We start from the raw sequence: 24,092 nt of genomic DNA on the forward strand, positions 1-24,092 counted from the left end.
GGACGGCTGCTGAGGGTAAAGACCATGGCTGGAATTCTGCCACTGCTGCTGCAGAGCATTGCCAAGGGAAGACTGAATGGAAAAGCAGTCAAAACCTACCAATAGGCATCACTTCTTTGATGCAGCCAAACTGTTCGTGAATGAGTAGTGGCGAGCTGTAGTACCGTCGAAATCCCTTTGGCTGGAGGGAGAAAAAGCAAAAATGAGTGAAGTGCATTGCTTGCCTTGACTGATGAAATAGAAATAGCCTCAGCTCTTTGGTTAATGGTGGAACATGGTGGTGAGGCTGGAAATTTGCCTCCTGTTGTTCAGTCACTGTGAGGTTTAGAGATCAGATGTTTATTTGATTTTTTTGCCTAGAAAAAAACCAATTTCCTATATTTGTGTGGAAGGCGGGGCTAATTTTCAGCTCTCTTTTTTTCTTTTGTCTTACACAAAAGCAAAACTAATTAATTGCAGCAGAAGTGCTGAATCATTAGAGGTTCTGGGAAGTTTCCCTCTACCTATCTTCTTATATAATGTGAATTTGCATTGTATTGTATTTGTTAAACATGTGACTATCCTTCCCCACCCTAACTCCAAATCCTCATGCTCCCACATACACATATGTGAAACCCAAGAAATTTAGAACCTTCCTACAGGTTTTTCTAAGGTTTTCTGCTGACTGACTGCAGCTTCCACTGCTTTATTTTTTTTTTCTGTCTTGTAAGGTCAAGAAGCTCTCTAAGCTGTTATCAGATATTCCCATAGTGCCGATATGTAGAAAAATGCACCATAAAAACTCAAGCTATATCATTAAAGAGTACCATAATATGGCAAATAATGTTGCCTATACCAGTCTAAAAAATATATCTCAATTCAGGCAAATTTTTAGTACTCAAAATGAGTGCCTTCAAGACATTGGAATTTCACAAATGGTCTCTCCAATTTCTAATGTCTGCAGGCTGTGAGAACTTCTAGTCACACTGAGAAGTGAGGAAGATTTAAAGAGATGTGCATATTTTCCATATCCTCTATTCAGTGTACATCAAAACCTGATAGACAACCAGTTTTTCAGGTAATGAGCTGCAGAAAGGTCTGAAAAAGACTGAGGTGACGGATAGTCTTGGAGTCTTAGAGGAATAAATTCCAGATTCCTCAGCCTTTGTCTGCACCCAAGCTAGATTCAGAGCATCAGCATGAGCTCACAAAACTCCTGTGACTCTGCTGACAACTTCCCGATGTAAATATGGTGTCTCTTTGTTTTTGTGAACTAGTAGCCACAAGAGCTGAGGCTGGAGTCAAGACATGCATGAATCAGTTAACATGGGACAATATTTGCCTTGTCCAGGGCTTGTCATTCAGCTCTTCACAGACCAACTTCCTATACCGGAATGCCTCATACTACAACTATAATTATGGTTTAGACACATGAAGACTTGGGGATGTAAACAACAACAGCTTTCAGTGAGTCCTCTCAGACAGAAAAGATCTTTCCAGTGAAAGGTGAGGTTTGTAGCAATTTTGAAGTCAGTGCTTGCATTTTCCCATCACTTAACACAGTAAAACTGTTTGGTTTCAGCTCAGTTGTCTCAAGTGTTTTCAAGTCACAACAAATCTGAGAACATCTGAAACATGAATCTATGTATCATTCACTTTTCATATTCCAATTGGTATTATTCCAAATTCTTTTTCCAAAAGTAACCAGAAGGAACCATAGTCCCATAATAGTCAACAAGGTGGGTTAGAATTGTCTCAGACATAGTCTACTGCCATTGCAAACCACAAGATTTTGCTGCTTAGAAGGCAATCCAGGCACTAAAGTGCCGTGTCCTTACAGCAGCAGGCTCTTCGCAGCCCCTCCTGCTGAGAGATTGCTTCAAACTCTGCTGTGTCTTACTGCAAAATATCCCTTGGTTTTCTTTTTAAGGCGAATTACATTTTTTTATTCAAGCCCTAACTGTGGAGAAAACAATGAAACATAATTTGGAGGATTTTTCATTTGTTAAACCCTACTGAAATACTATGATTAATTTATAGCATTCTTTGAGAAGTTTACACTACAGAATGCACAGCTGAAATCAAGGTAATTAATTTTGTTAGCTAGCTAAATTTGTATTCTGTAACTGTATTTCCACATCCACAAAGCAGACTGGATTTGTGCCTTGGTTTTGTTTGCATCCTTGTGCAGCAGCATTCGCCCAAATTGACAGCAGGGCACCAGCTGGCTTCACTTTTCCCACCTCAGTAAAGCGACCTGGCGTGGGTTCTGTTAATGCAGCAGCTAAATGCACACCTGGGGTTCAGGCACACAAAAACAGCTCCAGCACAAGCTGCCCTGGGCTGCTCACTTACCAGCTTGCCCATGCACCGCTGCTGCCCGATACTGTCGGCACACTTGTGGTGGATGCTCATCTTGCACGCCTTACAGCGCAGTCCATGCTTAGCGTTCGTCCCTAGGAAACACACAGCAAAGATTGAATTAGACAAAATCAATAGTTTCCATCCATTTAAACAAGTGACCTGAAAGAGCTGATGGGGTCAGTTGCGGTAGAGCAAATACTGGCAACATTCATTGCCTTACCTGCTTTTAAAAATGCATTCGTACACCCATTTTCTTTACAGCCTCTCCATTTTAGGCATTTGTCCCCCAGGCTCTTTCCCTTTCCCTGTTGCTGCCTTTAGATTTATATTGGATTATGTTCTGCTATATGATAATCTGACCAACAGTGGCTCTGCCTCATGAACACCAAGCAAAACCCCTCTGTTATTTTGAAAGGTCTTGGCATGGCTGTGCATGGCTGAGGGAGCCACTGAAGGAGCACCCAGGCTCTGCAGCAGCTCTGGGGAGCTGGGCCATCAGTGGAGGCCCAGGTTTTGCAGATGAAGTTAGCTCCAGGCATATGTGAGAGGGTTAACCCATCTCCTTTGCCATTTCCCACTCACAGGCAAACACATCCCTGTTTGTGTGGTTTCTTTTTCCTGCGTGGCTTCTCTGGATTAGTGTGCTGTGAGAATTTTTTCAGTTATAGCTTCTTTTCAATTACACATGCTCAAAACAATACTGACAATTGCTCCCAGGGACTGCTGCTCTCACCATCCTGGGCCAGTGCTCAGAGGGTGCAGGAAGGGCTCCTTGCATGTCCCTGAGTGGGGCAGTGAGGGTGCCACAAGTTTGACCATACTCTCCTCCTTGTCAGTAGAAAAGTTACGTGTCACAGGTAGGGGAGCTACAGCAGAAATTTGGCTCTAAAGAAGCAGAATTCTCCCACTAGGCCAAATGTAGTTCTGTATTAGCTTCAGTGAGGACCTACTCTTAAATGACAGACCCAAGTCTGCTTGCTTCCGGGCAGGAACAGTCACTTTTATTCATACAACCATAACACTTCCTAAACTATGAAGAAGCAGTGATGCTGCAGCAACTCTTTTATCCCCTACAGGACTGTGTAAATGGAATGAGTAAACAACGTATCTGTTCATTATATCTACTGTGAGAATCAGTATGAAATGAGGTTAATAAAAAACCCTAAAAACTCTTGACATTTTAACCAGCCCTCATTAGTCAGACATGACAAATATTAGTCAGAAGGATCCTGCATCTGAGAGTACTCATTGAGCTCATTGGTTATGTACATGCTGCCAGTTTCATTCAGTGAAGTGCTACCTCAGAAAGAAGCACTTCAGGGAAGGTTTCATTAAGTTGCTGCTAAAACCCAAGCCTTGTGTTCCGTTTTCAGAGGAAGAGGTGTCTGAAGTGGCCACTTGCAAGCCAGGTAAGGCAGGCTGAGGTAGCCATGGGTTGTTGCAGTGAGCTAGGCTCAGACATTTTACCTGTGTTCCTCCTTTAGGACAAGGAACCAAGATACTCCCCACTTCCCTATATAGACTGCTGGAGTGATAGGGACTGAATGGGATTGAGTGTGAGGTGTGCCCCAGGGTCTTCAAGGGAATGGGGTCAGTGCGTGCTCCCCACTTGTTGCCCCTTTTGGCCACCTTTCAGTGTGTGCAGACATGCTTTCTATCCTCTTTTTCTGAGGTCTTTTTTCCTAACAAACACAGGATTTCTTAGAAGAACACATGCCTGTTTATTTGTTTCTTTTTCCTGCATGATTGCACTTGGATTAGTGTGCTGAGAGGATTTTTTCAGTTATAGTTTCTTTCCAGTTACACATGCCCAAACCAATATTGACTTCTGTGGCTTTGTGCTTTTATTACTGATGATGAAATGCTGAATCACCCTTCCTGGTGATCAACAATTGGCACTGAAAAAAGAGTAGTTCCCTCACAGTTTTTCATTATTTTATAGGGCAGAATAAGAAAAGGAAAATGACATCACAGTTGGCCTATGCAACACGTCAGTGCTTGCACCAGGTCTAATTCTCCTCTCACACTGCTCTGTACCAAGGTACTCCTAAGAATTAGCCGTGAAGAGGCAGACAGGCTCACAGTCCTTCCTGCTGGCTATGTTATGCTTTTCCAGACATTTTAATGCTAACTTTACAAGGTGGATGTTGGTCCTTACATGTTATAACCATGTGATCACAGAAGATACACATTTGTCAAAACAATTGTGCACCCAAATGATGTGCAAGAATGTGAAGCATCTGAGTTGCTTTCAAAAATCAAACCCCCAACTCTTTCAGAATAGGAGTCTGTGGTCATGTGAAAATGAGTAAGACAATTACAAAAGAGCAACACTGTATTTCCAATGCTGAGTGCCGTATTTTTATATCTGAGTAGCTAAGCAGTGGCTTCAAAGAGAGGAGAAGTATTTCTGTCTCATACTTGAGTCTACAAGAAGGCTTTGTAAAGCAAAATGAAACCCCTGTAACTACCGAAAGCTCCAATCTTCAACCCATTTTCAGTTCTAACTACTTGGTTTACAGGGGGGCTAGCTTGGAAAAAACTTCCCTGCATCTCCCTGCCTCCCACTGAGGAATAAATACAGAGCTTGAAGAGGAATCTTTTATGCTGTATTTATGCTTAACCACCATATCTCAAGCTCTGAAAATGGCATTTCTACAAGAAACATTTTTTTTTTCCACAGAACAATTCTTTCTTCAGTTTCTCTTCCCCATTACACTAATCACTCAGAGAACTATGGCTAAGCTGTTTCAAAACTAGTGCATGCCAAGAATCAGATAACTACATACAGGCAATGTAACTGACCCAAAAGTTTCTGAGATTCAGAAATGAGGCACAATTACAGCTCACAACACAGATAAGAGATTGCATTCAGTACAGGTGTAAATGAGACCAGGGTTTGACTCATTGCATCAATTTCTGGCCTCCTATTTATGCACACTTATTGACCATGCAGATGCCTGAATGGGGCAGGTTTTAGGAGATATCTGGTGGTTTAAAATAGTGAAAAAAGCAGGCAGAACACAGATCTTGAAAGGATGTTATTTAAAGCTGAATGAGTACAGTGACAGTTCCACAGTCATGCATTGGTAGAAGAGAGTTATTTCATTATGCCTAAAGTAGTGGCACAGAATATAGCAATGTGTTGAAACATTATTTCCCAATAAATTCCCCTGGAAATTATAAGAAAGTTAGGAATTTAGTCTGAATATACATTAAATACTAGAAAATAAGTGGTATTAATGACTCATAAAAGTTAAAAAAAATTACAGTGACAAAGATAGGAACAATAATAGCAATAGCTACAACAACACAATAGAGACTATTTCAGGATAATTTTCCTTTGTTGCCAGAGGGTACCAGGCCTTGTTTGAAGCTGAAAGCCTCTCTGTGGCATGCTTACTCCCACTGGGTTAATCTTTCTGTGGATTGAAGCATAGGGCAGGGGAAGGGTAAGGAGAAGGTTCACATTTGAGCTGGTTAAAGCACTGTCTGGAAGGTGCAGTGTTCCAATTAGTGAAGTCTCAGGCACTAACACAGTCTCCTCCGGGACATGTGCTGAGCACACACTGATGATCTGCAAGCCTGACCATCGCTGTCTAGGTTGATTTCTGTCCCCCTAAATAGCTGATGGTTTGATTGCAGCCCTCTGTGTATTCCCACCAGCAGATATTCCCCTATACCCACCTTAAAGCAAAGCTGGAAGCTACTGATGCTCACATGCAGTAGTCACTGCTTATCTTAGCCAACCTGGAATAATTTTAGTCAGTGGTAGATCAGAAATATAGGAACTGAAGGCTTTACAATTAAGATCCACTTGGAGTAACCTAACTACTTTTTTCTCTGGTTTTCACTCAAAGGGGGAGTAAACTAACAGCTTTGATAGCTTTGCTATTACCTTCAAAAAGTAATCATCTCTCCTACCTTCTTCTCCAAAAACCCTTACTAAGGTTACTTAAGCTGGTTGGTAAATACTGAGCAGGACAGAACAAAATCCTGCTCAGTTGCTTTTTGGTTGCTGTCTGGGGATGTGATTTTCACTATTTTTATTCAAAGCACACTACTTCTTCATTCACCAAACAGAGCAGACAGTGTTTGATGAATGGGCCGTTCTATTCAACATCTATTTTTTACTTTCCTCAGTCAGTGTGTGTCTTTAAGCATCATCTCTTGAGTCCCATGTTACCTTATTCCAAATACAAAGTGATTTACGGCCTCATGAGTTTTCTTATGGGCTCACTGTCTTTGTCCCTTGCCAAAACTTGTATGAGATGGCTCTCATTTAGGGGAATAAGGGGTAAAACTGTCAGAAAACTTGCACTAATGTTATTTTGGCCCAGATGCTGGTGTTTAAGTTATAAAAATCGCAAATTATGAAAGTGAGGGTTTAGAATGGAAATTACTAGACATGTTTAGCTGACTTATAGTGTTCATGAACACTTAATGCGTCCTCTTTGGTCAATGAAGTAGTGTCTATGTGGTTATGAAATTCATACAGAGAAAAAAACCACACAGACATTAGAATAAATGTCCTCTGTGTCCTAGTCATTAATGTATCAACTATCTCCAAGTCTGTACAGGCTGGCATTCCTTTTTCAAACAGTAAAAAAGGCAAAACTGACAAAAGAAACATTTCACTGGAAAAAGAGAGGACATTTCAGGTCAGAATACTGAGTAGGTCTTAAATAAACTTACAAATGAGGTTCTGCCTAGTAATTTTCTTCAGATATCAGCTAATGTATCCAGGCACCAAGGTCTGGAAGGATGCATTGTTTTGAGAAGCAGGTCACGTTTAATAACACCTCACTAGAAATACTCTGTGACTGGGTCAGCTCCCATTTGAATATCTAAACCAGAGGCCAGGTTTTCCAGAACAGTCATGGAAAATTGAATCTTAAACTGTTCTGATAATATGACCTTAAATACCACTAAAAGGACACACTGCATCACTTTTATAAATTTAAATCTTTTTTGGAGGAAGCCTAAATGGAAACAGAACACCTCAATATAGGTGAATGGAAATATTTGTAGGCAGAGAAAGACAGAGGGAACAGGACAGAATTTGCTTCCAACTCTTTTTTTTCTGTGTTTCCTTACAAAAGCAGTTTAGTAACTACTGTGCATTTCAGGAAAGTCCCATTTTTCCTAAGGAACGCAAATGACAATCTGCTTGTTACAGACACACAAAGGGAGGAACCTGTGTCATCCCCTCTATGGCCACAGCACTGCTGGCTGATGCTTTTTGCCTGCTGTTCCAAGTGTCAACATAAGATTAATAACTGGAGAGGGAGAACGAGCCCTACAGCCTGGAGAAATTTCAAAGAAAACCGCAGATGTTGGTAACAACATGATGTTATACTGGCTGTATAAACATAACTATATTAGGCACTTATGCCAAAGTGGGGAAAAAACCAGAAAGGAGAGGACAAAAACGTTCAGGTCTATAAAAGACAGAATGAGGAAGGGAGACACAGAGAGGTTGTCACCTCCAGCTAATCTACCTATGGCCCAACCACTAATTTTTTATTATTCCAGCTGAGAGGAGCATACCACTCAGAAATTGTTTTGATTTAAAACTTTCAAAAATAAATATATTTAAAATTACATAATTTCCACAGAACTTCAACTTCTGCTGTGGGAGGCTGATAAAAATAATGAGTGTCTTGCCCCTTTCTCCCTAAATGCATTTACAGTTGTCACCAGAAAGCTTCATCCATGCCAAAGTTTATGGGACATAGAGAATTTTAAGCAAGTTGGGCCAGTATTGCAGCAGAGAAAGGTTTAGAATGTCACCTTAAAAAGAAGAAATCCTGAAATGGGACTGATGCCTGTGCAGTTATCTCTAAGCCTTTGTGTAGTCTACTGTCATTTCCCCTTCTTAGATTTTAATTAATTGGTTTTGCATAAAAGCTCTGATGCTGAAAGAGACAACTGTTTTTAAAAATTCCTCTGTAGCAGCTTCCTGCCCCTGTGGCTGGCTGCTGCTGGACAAGCACTTCTCCTTCTCCTGCTCTATCTCCATTAAGAGATGTGAGAAGATCAGAAAATGGCATTTTCTACATGAGACATCCAGATCTTTAAAGTTAAAAACCTTGAGCCTAAGTAATCCAAACCACCAGGTTGGTTTGTAAGAATGAGCTGGGAAGTCCTTTTCCCACCCTTCCTCAGCCTCAGCTTCCCTGAGTGCCTCCTGCCACCTTGGGAACTACACTCTCTCCTAATGCCTGTCACCCTTCTGGTTATTTTTTTTTAACTGATGCTGCCCTGTCACTTTCCCATGCTGGCATTTTGGAGACTACAGAGGCTCAGATCCTCACCTGTTCATCAGGTGAGCACAGATCAAAGCCTGAACACAGATTTCCCCAGCCACCCTAGAGGCCTGAACACTGGAAGTCATTGCTGCCAGATACCTGATTGAGAATTTAAATTAATAGTTACTCTTTAGTAATGACATTTTTTTCTTTATTAAGTGGTGGGTTGGATATTTTACAATTAAATCAGCCACTTCAAAAAGTACAGAGCTTTGGGCTTGTTAAATTTATAATTTCTTGGGATGAGGCACGTTGTACAGGGATGTCCAACCACATGAGAGGAGGAATCTGAACCTGGGAGCAAGCTGCTTGACCTGATAGTGTCCTGTTCCCATGAATTTACCTTGGGCCACTCTAAACCAAACAGGGTGTGTAGAGATGCTGCAGCTTGCATATTTATGTTCTGTAGAGTAGGACTTGATATCCAATCATGGTACCTATCCTTTCAAATGAATAAATTTTAGATTATATCTCATTGAGAGGTGTGGGTCCATTTAAGTGCCTACCCCAGTTTCTCCATAACAATATCCAATGTTTAAATAGCAAGAAAAGTTGCCTTATGTGTAGGCAGGCTACATAACAGTGCATAAAATTAGAATTGACTTCCTAGTGGCATAGTTTTCTTTAGAAATGACATGCTGAGAAAAAAATGAGGGAGTAATAGGCAGGTTTTTTGCAAGACGGTTATAGAGATGAAAAATATCCCTGCTAAAATAAAGCCTTTTAAAAATTTGGCCAAAAGAATTTTTTTCAAAATGCATTTTTCACATATTCAGCAGCTTTGCTATAAAAGTCTATCCCTGAAAGGAAATATCCGCCTCTGCACTTCTTAAAATATCATCTCAGGTTTTTGATCATCTAAATGTTAATTAGGATGCTGGAACACCATGGTAAATAAACCAACAGCTATTATTGAAAGAAAAAGTCCCTGTCCCCTAAACACTAAACATGCTAAATCATGTCTAAAATTCCGTGCTCTGAACAAACTGGCACTGATTTATTGTTACCTACTCTTCTGGATAATTTTCAAGATTGATGAACCTGTGCTTATAGGTCCTTGAACTGAGCTGCTTTGCTGAAAAGGAAAACATTCCAGAGAGGACAGGCATAAACTTGACTATATGAGGAGATGGTGGCAGAACTAAACAGGACAAAGGAACATGGAGAAATTAAGCTTGGTGTGTTATTTCAAATGAGGACAAGCAGAGTGAATGGCTGATCTTGATCTCAGTAGTATTAGTAAATATAGCATCTTAAGTAACTCTTCCTGACGTGAAGATGATGAAAGTCAGATTTAAAACAAGATGTCCATTTTGACAGGCTCAGGTTATTTACACCTGTGTTGAAATGAAAAGTCATTAGTTGCAGCCTTTCTTTTCCCTGTGTTTTGAATGCTTTGAAAAAGCAGTTGAATTTTGTAAGGCTGCTCTCACATGTGCCAAAACCTATATCTTCCAAGGGTCTTGTATCATTACAGAGGAGCTGGAAAACAGAAACCAGAAATCTGAACAAAAAACTATGATGTGAAAGGAAGACCAGGACTGTGAGCTTGCTGAAAATGTGGGAAAAGAATTACAGAACAAAAGAACAGTGTGTCCTCAGCAAAGGGATTTGATGTCCTCTCTTCTCTGCTAACGGATTTTTGACATAAGCCTGCTGCTTATGTGGCTCCATCGTCATCAGTGAAAATGAGAGACTGCTATTTGCCAGAAGATCAGAAAAATCAATTAGAACTATAGGACGGTTAGTTCCCATTATATATATATATATATATATATATGTGGTTGTTTACTGGCCTTCTGCTGTTTCAGATTTACTGAGGGGTTGGGCCCTTTCCTCCTGCACTAAAACTACTCCCTCACCAGTGCAAGCTCCCAGTGTTGTTGCAAGTCTGTGTTGGCACAAACTGACTGGCAGTGCCTGCAGCAACGGGCCTTGCATGCAAAGTCCTGAAGTGTGACTTACCAGGAAAACAATTCCTCTTCCTCCCTCTTTTTTCCATTTTACCGTAGCTAGTGATAGAGATGGGAAATGGAGTAAGAGAAGATAACAGAAGATAAGGTAAGATGTGACACCATGTGGCTAAAATCTAGCGCTTGGTCAGGATTTGGCCACAGGCACAGATTTCTGTTCCAAAGCCATTTCTTCCCTTGGATCACACATAGCTAAGGAGGATCTCATCAGAAGCTACAGATGCATTGACAGCATGATTTGCTTGGACTAGAGGGAATTCAGGGCACCACCATAAGTAACTGGCTAGTGACACCATTTTGGTGGGATCCGTTTTCAGGGAAGTTATTTGTACAGTTAGTCACAACGTGCTTCTACCTTTCAGAATTTTACAACCACATTTTATAGCAAAATGTGTTTCAGTTTCTTTTCCACGTGAGGGATATACAATCACTGAATCAACTAGTTTGGGAAAGACCTCTGAGGTCAGCAATCCAACCTATGACCTAACACCACCCTGTCAACCAGACCATGGCACTGAAAGCTATATCCAGTCTTTCCTTAAACACTTCCAGGAACAGTGACACCACCACTTGCCCCAGCAGCCCCTTCCAATATCTGTTCCTGTTTTCTGTGAATTCTTTCTGATTTCCAAGCAATGGAAAAACATTCAAGTGAAACCTTTCACACCAAGTGCAGGCTCGGGGAGAGTGAGGTGGGGTGGGGTGTTGGTATTTTTTTTCCAGAAATAGCTACTGATTTCAGTGAGATCACACAGGCTGGGCAGTAAAAACACTTCATTTACAACTGTCAAAGAGGCAATCTCAGCCTTCACTGTTATAACCTGAAAGAATTCATTACTTGACACAGAGCCATACTGGCCTAAAGCACACCTACAGGTACACTTCCATAAGGCACCAATTTATAATTAAATGAACAAGAAAAACTTCTGTCAAGTGATTTTACAGAAGTTCATGTAGCTCAGCAAAGGAAAAAGAACATTACCTGCCCAAGGACAGTGAAAAAAATGGGGACATTAAGATGAATTTTCATTATATTGCTAAATAATTAAATCATTAATCAAAATCACCAAAGATCTGCTTTTTAAGATTTTGTCAATCAACATGAATAATTCAATGCATCTCTCATAAGCTGTCCATATTTAGACAGTATTTGCCTTACCTGAATTCATCCTGGCTTCTATTAGGAACCAGCCAAGCCAACACAAGCCATAGATTTTCTCATCTACATATGGTTTGGACCAGCATGGCTGTATGGTTTGTTGTCCAAAAACCTTAATTAATATTGACCATAATTGGGCTACCACTATCAGGGTAGTGAAATCCAGAGGGACAGCAAAAGGCTTGGCAGGTATTATGTCTGTTGTGCAGTTGTACAGTGTGCAAAGCTGTAACACGTAACAAAAGTCCAGCAAAGAGCAGATCAATGTGTCAGAAGGTACTGGCACAGAACTGAACGTCAATACAGGTATTGAGATTTAGGAGCTGTCACTGGCAAAGAACAGGTGAAATTGTGAACAGAACAGGCAGCAGGCAACTGTTGTGTAAGTGCATGAAACTGAACCCCTGAACTCTCAGACAAGAGGTTGCTACTTGCAAGCTGTAACCACTATTAGCTGCTGGAAATGTTGATAACACTCTGACTAAAAAAAAGCAGTGTATCCCAAATCCTGCGATTAATAAAGAGACAGGGGACCAGAGCACTAGTTAAAAGGCTGATTATGTGCTGTTCTTATGCATGTAAATTATTTAGACTGGAGGAACTGTGAGGTTGTTTGCCAGAAAGAATATTTGGTGCCAAAAGTTCCTGAAAGAAAGAAGTGTTCTCAGAAAGAAGAAGGGGGTCAAAGGTGAAAATCCTGGCCTGGGGAGGGATCTGGGAAATGCAGGAAGATCCTGAAGATGAAGAAGCCATGGGCATCAATGTTGTACATCAGTGATGGACATCAAAGCCAGGAGATGCCCAGGAACTGTGCCTGAGATGGGAAACCTCAAAAAGCATCCCAGAAGGAATAAAAAATGACTTTCTGCCCCAATGTCACTAGTAGTGACCCCTCCATGCAGGGAAGGGGAGACTTAGGGAATGAAAGGCTGGTGGGGAGGGAGGAAGCTAGTGTAAGAAAAAATAAATAGGGTAAAATCTGTAATGTCATTGTTTCTTCAATAAAACCTGGTACCCAGATGCTCTCCACATTAGAATTTTTAACAGTATAATAAACACTGCAAGAAAGGCAATATCTCACCTTGCTGCTGTAAACAGATATTATAACCTGAGAGAATTCATTACTTGACACACAGTAGTACTGGCCCAGAGCACACCTACAGGTACACTTCCATGTGGCACCAATTATTATTTAAATGAATAAGAAAAACCTCTCTCAAATGATGAACATAGCTAACTCCATGCATGTTCTAAAAGAAACTACAGTGAAATCACAATTTTCAACTACATGTCATTTTTTAACTGAACATGTTCTTTCAGAATTAAAAGCCAGGACTCATGTGTTTGCAGCATCCTTTAGTGTACAAGATAAACTTATGTCAAGGGGGAAAACAGCTCTGTATACCTGGAGAAATGAAATTTCAGCAGATCAGAGAAGAGCATTGGTGAAGTTGCAGTAACTTTCGCTCCCATTACCAAAGCAGGAAAACATGCGATGATCCATGTGAGCCGCAAGGATCACTGCTCCCTGAGACATCCTTCTATATTAAGGACAGCAACAAATGTGGGTAGGCATTTTACTCTGCATGATGGCAGTGTGCTATTTCTTGCAGAAGCATTTCTGTTAAGCGCCTCATTTTAAGATTTCTGCAACTCAGAGTAAGGTAAAGCTTCTAATAATTTTGCTTCTGGATAATGCTTTTGTCAGCTATTCAGCATTGTAATTATTCACATAACAGTCACACTCTGGTAGATAAGGACTCTAAAGAGGAAAATAACGTTTTTACAAGAAGGTCAGCTTGAAAGAAGATGCACTTAATTTGCTTATCTGTAAACACCCAACATCCCATGTGAGCTCTGCAAAAGTACACAGCAGGACATAAAAACCGCACTTGCATTCTGCTTCATCCCTTGGCCTTTAAAAAACCTTGAGCTTGCCATTATCTTCTTCACTAGAGCTGATACCAGGAGCAATGGTACCAGGAGCCTACTCACTACTGAATAGGGTGTTTGGTGGTTTTAATGTATTTTTTGGTTAAAAATCACCATGGCTAACATAATATTAAAATATTAATTGTAGATGTGCTAGAAATGCTTGTTGTTCTCCATCTAATAAAACAGCAAATGTTGGTCAACGTTTTTTAAAGTCTCTTTTGACTGAGGGATTAACTGCAGTTTCATATTAATAGCAATTTCCCCCAAATTAAAGTGAGCTTGAAAATTATCTTGTAACAAATGTGAAACATGTCTGATGCTGTTCAAGGACAAATTAGAATTTATAATATATTTCCACCCTCTTTTCTCAGCTAAGCAGTTCCTGATTATCCAATTTACTGATAACATTCTTTCCTCATCTCAGAGGAGGAAGCCCTCCCAAAGGATAAACAAACTAAATATTTTCTTTTCAATATTTGCTTGAGAGCATGTTTTAACTCCTTGTTAACAAAGAAAAGTAATGATTTGATGCAGGGATAATGTGTGGCTGCCTGTAGCTTTTCTACAAATGTGGGACTTCATGAATTGGATATCTTTGTCACATTTATCAAAAAATAGGAGTACAAGTAGATGGGGCACATCTATACTGCACATACCATATGTGTTTCTACATCTTCACTTCTCTTTATTCCCACTTTATTTATTCTAACAGACAGAATATCAACCGTTGGGAAATTTTGGAGAGTCCAGATGATATTACCTATACCTGACTGGTCTATAACTAACAGTTAAATGCATGCTGTACAGTTTGGGTAAATTAGTACTTCATATTTCCAGAAGGCTTTTGTTTGGCCCTTCTTACAGGGCTCCACTCAGAAGTGGAGAGGTCTGTGCTTATGGAGACATATTAACTCAAGAAAGAGATTGTAGGATAAGCCAGGTTCAATTTTACTCTAATAGGGTAAAATTATTATTTTACACCAATTTTTAGCAGATGTGTCTTAAAAAAATACAATGTTTCTGTTTCCCCTAAACCTTAGTACAGCAGAGGGAGATGACTTAAACAATTCTCACTCACACTGACTCTCAAAAGTGCCAGAAGTTATAAACGCCCAGAGCCATTCATTGTCATCAACTGAAATGGAGTGTCCTAAATCCAGGAGTAAATTTAGTGGAAGGAAGGAGGAGGTAGAGGCAGGGATTGAAGATCACTTAGTAATATATGGGATGGCACCTGGTACCAGTAATTGAAAAGGTTACACAATGGCCCTTTTTCAATGAATCACAGAGTGACTGGGTTTGGAAATGTCATCTGGAGATCATTTAGTCCAATCTCCTGCTGAATCAGGTTCTACTAGAGCAGGTTGCACAGGATAATGGCCAGGTGGGCCTTGAATACCTCTGTAACATGAAACCCCACAACTTCTCTGGACAACCTGTGCTCTGTAACTCTCCCAGTAAATAAGTTCTTCCTCATTTTCAGATGGGTCTTCCTGTTTCAGTTTGTGCCTGTTGTCCCTTGTCCTCTCCCAGGACACCGCTGAGCCTGAGCTCTTGCAAACCCCCTTCAGGTCCTTACAAACATTGATGAGATCCCCTCTCAGCTGTCTTTATTCCAGGCTGAACAACCATAGCTCCCTTAGCCTGTCCTCTAAGTGAGGTGCTCCAGGTCCCCAGTCATCTTTGTAGCCATCTGCTGGACCTGCTCCAGGAGCTCCATGTACCTCCTGCCCAGGGAGCCCAGAACTGGACACAGCACTCCAGATAAGGCCTCACCAGGGCAGGATCACCTCCCTTTGCCTGCTGGCAAAGCTCTTCCTAGTGCACTACAGGATACCATTGGCCTTCTTGGTCACAAGGACACTGCTGGCTCTTGGACAGCTTGGGACTGTTGTCCACAGAGCTGCTTTCCAGCAGGTCACCTCTCAGCCTGCATTGATGCCTGGGATTATTCCTCCCCAGGTGCAGGACTCTGCGTTTGCCTCTGTTGAATTTCTGGATCTTTCCATCCATACAGCTCTCCAAGCTGTCCAGGTCTCACTGAGTGTCAGCACAGGACTCTGGGTTATCGGCCACTCCTCCTGGTTTTGGAATGTCAGTGAATTTGCTGAGGATGCATCCGTCCCTTCATCCAAGTCATGGATGAATGCGTTGTACAAGGCTGGACCTGGTCCCACCACTAGTAATGAGCCTCCAAGTAGACTCTCTGTCTCTACCATTCAACCAGTTCCCAATCCATAGTAACATCCACTCATCCATCACTTCCTGAGTTTGCCTACAAGGATGTTATGTGAGACAGTGTCAAAAGCCTTGCTGAAGTCAAGGTCGTCAATATCCACCACTCTCCCCTCACCTACCCAGCCAGGCATGCCATCATGGAAGGCTGTCAGATTGGTCAGGCAGCATTTTATGATTTTTCCTCACAAATAAATAAAAAAAAAAGGATTCAGCAGCTTTTGAAAGTTTCTTTCAATAGGGAAACTCTTAATAATAAACAGAACAAATTTATGCTGTAGTAGTAATAATGTCTCTGGAGGATAGATGTGGGAAGGCTTGGCTGTGACTACACAAGCCCTGCTCCAAGGGTATGTCCCCCTTGCTGGAATATCTTTACCCTTCTCTACAGGGGACAACTCTGCTCTGATGAAGTGGCAACACAAATTTCTTCCCTCAAGGTCATCTGTGTGGGGAGATGCTAGAGAGACCAGGAAGAGTGGAGGGCAGGACTGAATGAATAACATTATTTTTATCCTTCATCCTGCAAGATAAATAAAAATGTCTTATTTTTGTTTTGTTTTTTCCACAGCCTTTGTTTTTTCCACAAAGAGCCTTCTAAACTACCATAGCCTTGGAAAAAGCCAGTTACAGTCGTGCTTCCAGGAGTACTTCTGCTTTGTCTTGCTGCCAAAAAGTGGTGATCAATCTGTGACCATTTACTGCACCTTTGTCTACCTGGATAATGCTGGATATAGGCAGGTTTGGACCAAACAAGAATTCCTACTTCATGAAATGAGGCAGCAAGCTTAAAAAAAGTCAAGCATATTTTTTAGGAGAGAGCTGATCAGACTGGAGGCAGAAAGCACTGTGTCATAGTTCCTGTGAAATTTTTCTATATTTAATAAACATCCACATAAATTACAGTTATATAAACACTTCCTCTAACCATGGAGTTTTTCCAGTACTTATTAGTCGCAGTTACTGATAGTCTAAGAGAAGTTCAAATGCAGAATCTAACAGAAAAAGAGAACCATAGCTTCAATCTAGACATCTTTCTTTCCTTTTCTCCTGCATTAGAAAAGCTTGCCCATTTTATCAACCTTGACCCTAACTTCCTGGAGGATTTTACAATACAGCTTTGGGGATAAAAGTGGTTGAAAGTTCTAGCGGCTACAACTGCACAGTGAAATAAAGAAATAGGGGCTGCTTCTAAAAGATGAAGTGAGAAAGAATTATTCATGGTACATTTTTGGCTGTCTGAACCTCCAGAATGACTGGCTAAACCAGAACAGACGGAGGTAGGAGTGAGTAAATTCTGAAGGGATAACACAACTTCACTGCTTAAGCACTACTGATTAATAGACTGAAAGGAAGCTATGCTACAGCCATGTCTTGGTTTTATCTTTTTTACTTGCTTATTTGTTTTCCACAAGTTTCTCTAACTGCAACCTGGTTAGCTCCCCAAGAGGACAGGTACTGAGTTATTTACCTTCAAAGCTGCAAAGGCTCAGAGAATCTGCATCCAAACCAGAAACACAGCTGCCTTGAGAACACCTATAAATGCATATACGTCAGGAGTGGCATGACCCAGAAGGACCTGTTTTTGACTTACTGGACATTGCAAACCACAATTTTTTCTGCTTTTCCTGCAAGTTTGTTCCAGGCAAACATGCTCCAACAGGTATGCCAAAAAAACCCAGGTGTTTGATTAAAATTTTGTGCCATAGTTAAGGTTAAGAATGGAGTGAAACAGTTACATATACTTTGGAAACACAAAGAAAGATACAATAAAAACAAGGATATATTTCTTTAAAACATAGCTTTGAAAGATTGACTTCAAAGTAATATTTTTTAAAAGCAAAGTGCTTTATTTTTTTGCTGCATTACTTATATTTGACTTTGATGGGAATACATTAATTGCATGTAATATGCTTGGAATATGTGGAAAATAACATTTTTTCCATGTGAATCGGCACAGGAAATGATCTGCAAATGAGTAAATCGTTGAGAATTCTACAGATGGAGGTTTTTCTTAAAAATGCACAATGTTTTACAACTCTAGAGTACTGACATCATGTTTTCTTCAACAGCAAATTGTCACAGGGATGATTGATGACACACCAGAGACTGAAGAAAGGCAAGAACTTGCTTCTGATCATAAGACCATAAGACATAATAAGATAAGACATAAGACCATAATCTGATGCAACATTAATTTAACAGTATCTATCTTCGCTAGAGCTAGGTGGTTTTGCCTCCCTTAATTTGCCATTGCCAAAGCTTACCACATTCTTGCTAATCACAGAAAATGGTAGATAACAAGGTATCTGAGGTATCTGACATGGTTTTCTTTTCACTGTGATGTAAAACAAAAACCCCATAAAACCAGTGTCTCCTAAATTATGATCTAGTAATACATTCCACAAGAGACTTTGATTTTCAAAATTTTCCCTTGTTGAGGTTAGATATTAAAATAGTAATAAATACTACTACTAAAACCAGCAAATTAATGGTTTTCTAAGAGACATACTGTGAGAGGATGTTCAAGGGTGGATATGTTTAGGAAAATATGTAGCCCTCTGTGCAGCTGAAACCCCAGTCCTAAACTAACCAATGCCAGGCACTCACAGCAGTAAAACAGTGAGTGGGAGAAAGGAGTGCAGAGTCTGCCCCAACACACTATTGATTTGCTCTGAAATTATGTGAATTATTACTGTTGAATTCATTATTAGGAATGATGATTTTATTGGAGAATTAGATGCTGTAAGAAGGCCCCATTAATGTAAAATGGATTCTGCATGCACTCTTCAAAGCTCCCTCAAATGTGAAATTTCCTCCATTATTTCATTTGACAGAAAATTACTGCTTCTGTATCAAATTTTTCTTCTGTTTACTGAGGTGGAACTTGAGTCTCAGTCTAGTACAATTAATAGGAACAGTCCAACTCCTGCCTTTAAAGTGCGGTATGAAGCACACTATTAATACTCTTTTTTCTTTTTTGAAATCACATAAATAAACAGATTTTCTTTTGAATATGTTGCATTGTACTCTGGAATGCATGAAAAACATTTGAAAGAGTAAGTTTACTTATATATATATATATATATATATACTGATTGCACTGCATCCCAAGGGCAATATATGGCTCCTAGTGCCCAGGGATCAAAGAGAGATGATGCACGTATTTTTTTTCTAATAAGATAATATTTCAAGTTCTTTAATTTTGCTGTGAAAAGAGCAGCACAGGGAACCTGCTGCCTCTGCTCCATGTGTCCTGCTCAGTTTGAAGCTACAGACGGATTCTGCCACATGAGTGAGACTGAAGCAGTCACTGCACATTCATGCTGTGCGCTGCTCTTTATGCTGCCGTGTACCAAAAAGAGCTGCTTAGTTCATGGATCAGAGTGCCATTTAAGGTGAGCCTGGAATCATTCTTGGTGGCAAAATTAAAGCCATCTAAAGTCAAGACACAATTTTCCTGGAGTCTTTCCTCCAGCCTTCAAAACATGTATCTGTCTTTGCCTTTATTCTCATCAATGAGGAATTTAAAATCACAGACTCATTACTCTTAAATGTCACTGCCTGTGAAAAACGCAAATAGAGAGAACAAATCGGCTCCATGTTTCAAGCAGTCAGAGTCCCTGAACAGAAATGAGACCTTTTCAGTCTGTCTTTGGGAGCAGGCTTGACAGGGTTTTCTGAAAGCTGCCTGTTTTGCTTTTCTATTCCTATAACCCACAGGTGCACAACCTATATGGATTAATTGAACAGCAAACAGTTAACATCGAGATTTACCATGCTACTTAAATAACATACAGCAAAACCAGGCACAAATGCAGTAAGGACCAAAAAGAGAAGATGGCAGGAATAGAGAAGACGTTTGTCTATGAAAATCAGGGCATCTACAGTCTAAGGCATCTTAAGGTAAAACTCCCAACATCTTCTCTGCCTTACCTCCAAGCAAAGATGAGCTGGAAGAGGTCAGAGCAATTTACCTGACTCAGACTGCTACCAGACAAAATAGGTCACATTAGTTTCTTCAGCAATTAAAGAGGCTTCTTCAGCTAATGAAGTGGCTAAGACACAGAACAGAAAAGCAAAGCCCTCAGCAGAGAGAACAGAAAAAAATTCAGAAAGCACAGGGGGTTAAAGCTGATGTTTTGAAGCCTAGAGCTGTGCTTCAGGACTTTCCTATTCCAGGCGGACACAGATTGCCCAGCAAAGGAGAAGGGCAGGAGTGTTTATGAACTGGATTTACTCTCTGCAAAGTTTGCTGCCAGCAATAATTCGTCATGAGCAGCACTATTTTGAAACACTACTGCTGAGTCATGCAGATTTGTGATGATATTTATCTCCATACAACTTCACAAGAAGCTGCCAGAAATTCAAGGAACATATATTTGCAGTATATATTTGTGAAAATAAGCTTTGATAGAACATCCATCCACATCACTGAAGGAGACAACTTCTGGGCCTTTCCCATATATAAAGTTATTTCAATTAACTAATTTTCCAGACTTCCTGTCAAATTCTGGACCGTGAACTTCCCTGATACTGATACTTTACTGCTTTTCTCTTTAATTTATTTTACCACTTCAAGTAGAAAACAACCTTAAAAGATTGGAAAAATTACACAAAAAAAAGTGATTAAAATTTCTTAGTTTCCTTGGATTCAGTACAGCTGTGGCGAAGCGAGAATATAAGTTAATTTATGGAAGCAAGATTGTCTTGCATCAATTTTAATGTTCTGTAGACAGCTGCCTTTTCCAAAGACCACAAATTCCTCACAGAAGTGGGGAACGCTGAGCACCCTCATTTGAAAAATGTTGATCAGTCCTATCAGCATCTTTCAAGAGCCTACCATACTGTTACCTAAAAAGCAGTGACTTCCATGCCAGGGGATGTAAGTTTCTGACAGTAAGTTATACAAATTTCAGACAATATTTTGTACTCAAAGACCCTTACTACTTCTACATGAAGCTAAATCATTAGCACATTTACCTCCCTTTCCTGCCTAAAAGCTTGGAAGTTGTGTCACTCACTCTCACATTGGTAAATTGCCACTGAATTTACTCCTGCTCTACTGTGCTGGGACAAGGAGATGGTAAGTAAGCAGGAAGACCAAATCATGTGCACAACACAAGCCATGAGGATGTGAATTTCCAGGATCAGATTGCTGAATAGCAGCTCCTGCAGCTTCCCACTGTGGTAGCCAGGCAGGTTCTACACCTCCAGGCACTTGCACTTCTCTTTTGACCTCTCCTTGCACAGCCCCATGGATGATCTGCATGAAGGCTGGCTTTTTAGGTCTTCACACTGCACTGAAAACTACCTTACAAGCAGGGCTCAGCAGGGAGGTTTTTTCTGCACACTAGAGACAATAGCAAAATTTTCCCCTGTCTGTCTGTCAGTCAGTCAGTCCCTGGCTGGAACTTATGTACTCATGGACCACTTCAGAGAGCAGATAGGCCTATCTTTCAAAGGTATAAAGTTAGTGTGAGGTTTTGTGCATAGGGGGGATCAGGTAGAATAATCCCAAGAAAGTCTGCAGTGTAAATTCAGTTGTTATATTTGGTTTTTGACCTGGTCTCCCAAAATATTCGTCCTAGACAGCCAACACCTACACCCACACAAGCAGATAAGAGCCTACCACCCAGCAGATGCTACTTCTTGTCCCTTAAGTGACATGTGGGACAGCTGGGGGAGGTAGGTATGGTCACCACGGTGAAAGGGAACTGGGGGTGATGCAGTGCGTGAGGGCAGACATGAGGAGGAAGAAAGTTAAAATTACTGCTGTAGGAAAAAGGGAGGATAGTGCATACACTCGCAATATGGATTTCTGCTGCTTCTAGTGCAGCATGCAACTTGTGCTTGGTGCTCAGTGTAACCTGGATGACAGAAGAGATTGATTCCAGCTGAATCCCTCACCTGTAATTTGTGATTACAGTATGTGTCTACAAGGCAAGACGTCTGTCAGTAACTGTTAGCCTGTGGCAGATATGACACAAATCCAGAACCTCTCTGCATGAATATACTCAAGGAGACTTCTGGGCTCACAGAAATTAGAGAAAGGTCATCCTGAAACTTCTGGCAGGGACACACATGAGATTTTAAATAAACTGTTTCTTACCAACAATCATATGGTTGCAGACATCACAGAAGGTTGGTTTTTTGAAGATGTGCTCCTGGAAGATGTGAGTCTTGCTGTTTTCTGGCAGCTGTTGGGCTCTGGTGGGTGAAGATGCCTGGCTGTCTGAGTTGGGGAGCTGCCCAGTGCTTGTGCTCACCTCAGGCATCAAGTCTACTTGCAGTTTCACATCACTATTAGTCCTCTGGAAGAAATTGTCTGCACTTTTACTCCGCAAGCTTTTAGTCTTGAAGGAGAGGGATCGCTTCAGTTTCTGCAGCTGCAACAAATAAACCAATTATAATTACTATTTTTTCTACTCTAAAAGCAATGCAAGGCTCCTGGTTTTGGGGGGTGTTGTTACCAAGTGAACTTGGGAGATGCTGTTAGACCTCAAACCATCTAAACAATAAAACTGACCTTAAAATTTAACCAGCAATTTCTGAGCAAAGAAAGCAGATCCTGATCAGAAACAACCTACCCTACATATGTTTTCTGATGGACAATAAACTTGTTAATCTTAAAAAATGCTTCTTTTGGTCTTTATTTGCAGGTACAGCAGCAAAGAAGTATTGCTGAAAGTTGTGGGCATGGGAGAATACACCCTTTGTATTCAAGCATGAGGGAACTTAGAGCATTATTCATCCTCTAAGAGTACTTAATCAGTCTGCAAAGCCATTACAGGAATAGCTGTTAAATGGTGGTACATGACAAGTGAATTCAGTGAATATATTTGATATACTTAAAGTTCTTGAATTTGGCAGAAACAAAGATTATATGCATTTTTTATTATATATATTTAAGATTATTTGCATTTGATTAGCTTTGACTAAGAAATTTTACTTTATTTTTTTAACGATAGAAGTCTTAACAGTGGTAAGAGTGTAATTAGTTGGCCAATTGATAGTTAATACATTAATTAATACTAGTTAACACACATTCACACATGTTCTTGTATGTTGTATTGTATTGATTGTCAGACTATCAAGCACCACAATAAGGCATTATTAAATTAGAGTTGATAACTCAAACTCTTTATCTGTAAATGCTCTTGTGCCATATCAGCCACTGTCTCATTTTTCATGCTCTTCCCCAGTTTTGTATAAGGCTGAGAGGAGTTGTGGATGAGTCATGACATGATTAGGAAATTACCCACACGAATTTGTGGGTTTGTCAGCTCCAACATGCCACAAGGAGGGGCCAGGTAAAAGGAAAGGCAGCTCTGAGTCTGCTTTGTGTTTGCCCTCTGTGAAGTGCAATAATTCTGTATCACCTTTCACTCAGCATTATTCAAACCACTGCAAAATAATTTCAATCACCCCTGCTATTCTCTGGGTGACTGTGATGTAACAACTGAAATTTTCCATGCTGCTCAGGCTGTCTGTGGTAACCAGCAGGAATGGTTTATATTAGAAACTGTTTATGTTGGAAGCAATGATTATTTGGAATCATAATTCACACTAATATAAAGGGAGGGAGTTTACATGCTTTCCCAAAAAAAGCACGGAGCTGGTACGTCACACTGACTTAGCGGCCTCAGAGTGCTTGCTCTCCCTAGATTCTGTTCCTTATCCATCCATTTTCTTTATGATGTGGCTGACAGCACACTGCTGGAGAGGAGAGTCAAGACTCTGGGGGAAAGCATCTCTTCCACCTTCAGAAGGAGAGGGAGACATCAGCTCTCTACCCAGTGTTTCCCAATAAAACCCCAGAGTCAAATAAATGGACAAGGAGCTGCTGTTGGCTCTAAGTAACAGTGTCTGGGTTTGCTACATGGGAGCAAACTGTATTCTACTTCCTCAGCTGTTCCTTCACGATGGCTTTGGGAGTGGGGAGGCATCAGAACCGGGGCCCATCTCACATGCACCTCTCTGCACCCACAGCTCACTTGGGTTCAGAGGAGGAGCCCTGGATCCAAAGGAAGGAAATACCTATTTGCAAGAAACTCTCAGTCTGTGAAAATTAGAGCAATTAAGTAATTAAATGCCAACTATGAGGTAAGTGCTGTTTATGGTTTCTGATGCTTT

The 24,092-nt window shown here is 40.6% G+C and overlaps 1 protein-coding gene across 3 annotated transcripts in view; it reads right to left on the bottom strand.

Annotated features, from left to right (window-relative positions):
- The window catches only part of STAC (SH3 and cysteine rich domain), a 72,948-nt gene that overhangs the window by 26,175 nt on the left and 22,681 nt on the right, over positions 1 to 24,092 (bottom strand). For all 3 annotated transcript variants that reach the window (XM_064704921.1, XM_064704920.1, XM_064704922.1), the window contains 3 exons: positions 22,069 to 22,345; positions 2,335 to 2,435; positions 100 to 181 (listed from right to left, as the gene is read on the bottom strand). In XM_064704921.1, coding sequence (XP_064560991.1) covers positions 100 to 181; positions 2,335 to 2,435; positions 22,069 to 22,345 — 460 coding nt within the window. The remainder of the gene's footprint in view (positions 1 to 99; positions 182 to 2,334; positions 2,436 to 22,068; positions 22,346 to 24,092) is intronic.

Source organism: Zonotrichia leucophrys, chromosome 2, assembly GCF_028769735.1.
Source record: "Zonotrichia leucophrys gambelii isolate GWCS_2022_RI chromosome 2, RI_Zleu_2.0, whole genome shotgun sequence".
Taxonomy (NCBI): Eukaryota; Metazoa; Chordata; class Aves; order Passeriformes; family Passerellidae; genus Zonotrichia; species Zonotrichia leucophrys.